Source organism: Microtus ochrogaster, chromosome 10 (genome assembly GCF_000317375.1).
Source record: "Microtus ochrogaster isolate Prairie Vole_2 chromosome 10, MicOch1.0, whole genome shotgun sequence".
NCBI lineage: Eukaryota > Metazoa > Chordata > Mammalia > Rodentia > Cricetidae > Microtus > Microtus ochrogaster.
The window spans coordinates 51624542-51626314 of NC_022016.1; the positions used below are offsets into that span (position 1 = coordinate 51624542).

Below are 1773 nucleotides of genomic sequence, written 5' to 3' on the forward strand. Positions count from 1 at the left end.
AAAAAAAGAGTAACAAAGGGCAGATACTCTGAGCCTCTTCTCTATCTGCATGAGAAGCTACCAAGTTTCTATATGCCCATGTCTGACAGACAACATCCACCTCCAGCTACTTGTAATTACTTTTACCTGTTCCAAAGTTATTTATGGATACAAGCAAAATAAATATTCACTTTCTACTTCTATTTAGTTGGTCTGTGTATGATGACAATATTACCAAATCACCTGAGGGGAGGACTTAAAGCCATGTTTAAGGCTACCTTCCTTTTCCTGTGTCTATCTACAGCAAGGAAGGTCCTTGCAGAAATATCTAAAGGGTGTACAAAATGAAGGACTGACGCTCACATGGAAGGACGCCACCTACTCCCCACGCTCTGGAAGGCCCTCTCCAGCCTAGAGCAGCCCATCTGAGGCTGCTTCCACCAACTTTCCCAAACATCTGGGAATCTAGAGTTTTCCCAGTAAGTAGAAGCCCTGCTAGAATGTAGCCCTTGGGAATCCATGCTGCAGAACTGCCTGCTAACAAGTCCTTTTGCTTCTGGAATAACTAACTTCCTTGGATGGAATCCAGATGGATTAGCTTTTACCAAATTAAAGTCTGCAGCCTGTACCGTGACGCCAAACTTTCAGTATATGTAGATGCAGCACGACTTTCAGAGCGCAAGCGAGGGAACTCTGTCTCTGTTGCCGTAAGCACCACTGGGGCAGACACCAAGCTCAGTAAGATTCTCTGATATAAACATTCTGATTAGATATGTTAGACAATGCAGTGTTTTTAATCACAGACACCCCCAACAAGGGAGAGCTATTACCTGTAAGGACTTAGATTGTTGAGAGGCGGGGGAGCGTCACAGCTGTTATAGGTTTCTAAAACAGGCACTGGCAGAGAATTTCTGTCAAAAAGCTTCTGGTCTTGGGTGGTAGAGCTTCTGAAGGCCTTCCGAGTGTTGATTCCTTGTAGTGACACTAAGAGAAGATGGAAGGCATTAGAAAATGGACGACAGGCTGAGCAAACCCTGAGTCACACCAGTCGGAGAGGCCTCAGCTGCTGCGTTTCTTGGCTGCAGCCGTCTGCAGCCAGGTTTTTCCCTCCCCCTCTGGGGAAGCCCCACAGGCTGTCAGCAGCCCAGCCATTTCACGACTGAACAGAATGAAGCAACACAAAGGTTTACTATGTGGCCAGATCTCACAGGCCTCGCTTTAGGTGAACGAATCCTCCACATACTTTTAAGGTAGCAAACAGTACTGAGGGAAAGGAGATTAGAGAACAAGAGAACTCGGGAATGGGAGAAAGGGAGTGTGGCAGAGTTAAAAAGGTCTCTTTACACCATCTAGGCTGATGTCACCTCAAAGCAGAACTGTACCAGTCTCTCTGATTTCGCTCCTTGCGTTTTAACAAACCAGGGGCAGAATTCTCAGACACTGCTCAGCAGAGCCTGCAGCTCTGGCTCAGCCTCCTCACCTTCTTCTTCCTTGGGATCCAGCTGAGTGACTTTAACTTGTACTCGGTCAACTCGCTCAGCGAGGGAGTTTACCCGGGAGGCAAAGGCACTTGCCTGAGTACAAATCTCTCCGAAAATGTCCTCTGCATATTTACCTAGAAGAGCAAAGAGACCAAGTCACCTAGTGCATAGGAATGATAGAAACACAAACCAGTGACCAAAGAGTGTACCATCCACCAAACACACATGCAAGATATTCGCCATGGCCTTGGCAGTCTGCGTGTATACAGTCCATAACTAATAGAACCTTCTTGGCAAATTCTGAACAAACACA

At 46.5% G+C, this 1773-nt stretch overlaps 1 protein-coding gene across 3 annotated transcripts in view; it reads right to left on the reverse strand.

The window, feature by feature from the left end:
• Wasf2 (WAS protein family member 2) overlaps positions 1-1773 on the reverse strand; it is an 87081-nt gene that overhangs the window by 14199 nt on the left and 71109 nt on the right. For all 3 annotated transcript variants that reach the window (XM_026782104.1, XM_005353109.2, XM_026782103.1), the window contains exons 3-4: positions 1460-1594; positions 810-963 (exon numbers count right to left, since the gene is read on the reverse strand). In XM_026782104.1, the coding sequence (XP_026637905.1) occupies positions 810-963; positions 1460-1594 (289 nt within the window). The remainder of the gene's footprint in view (positions 1-809; positions 964-1459; positions 1595-1773) is intronic.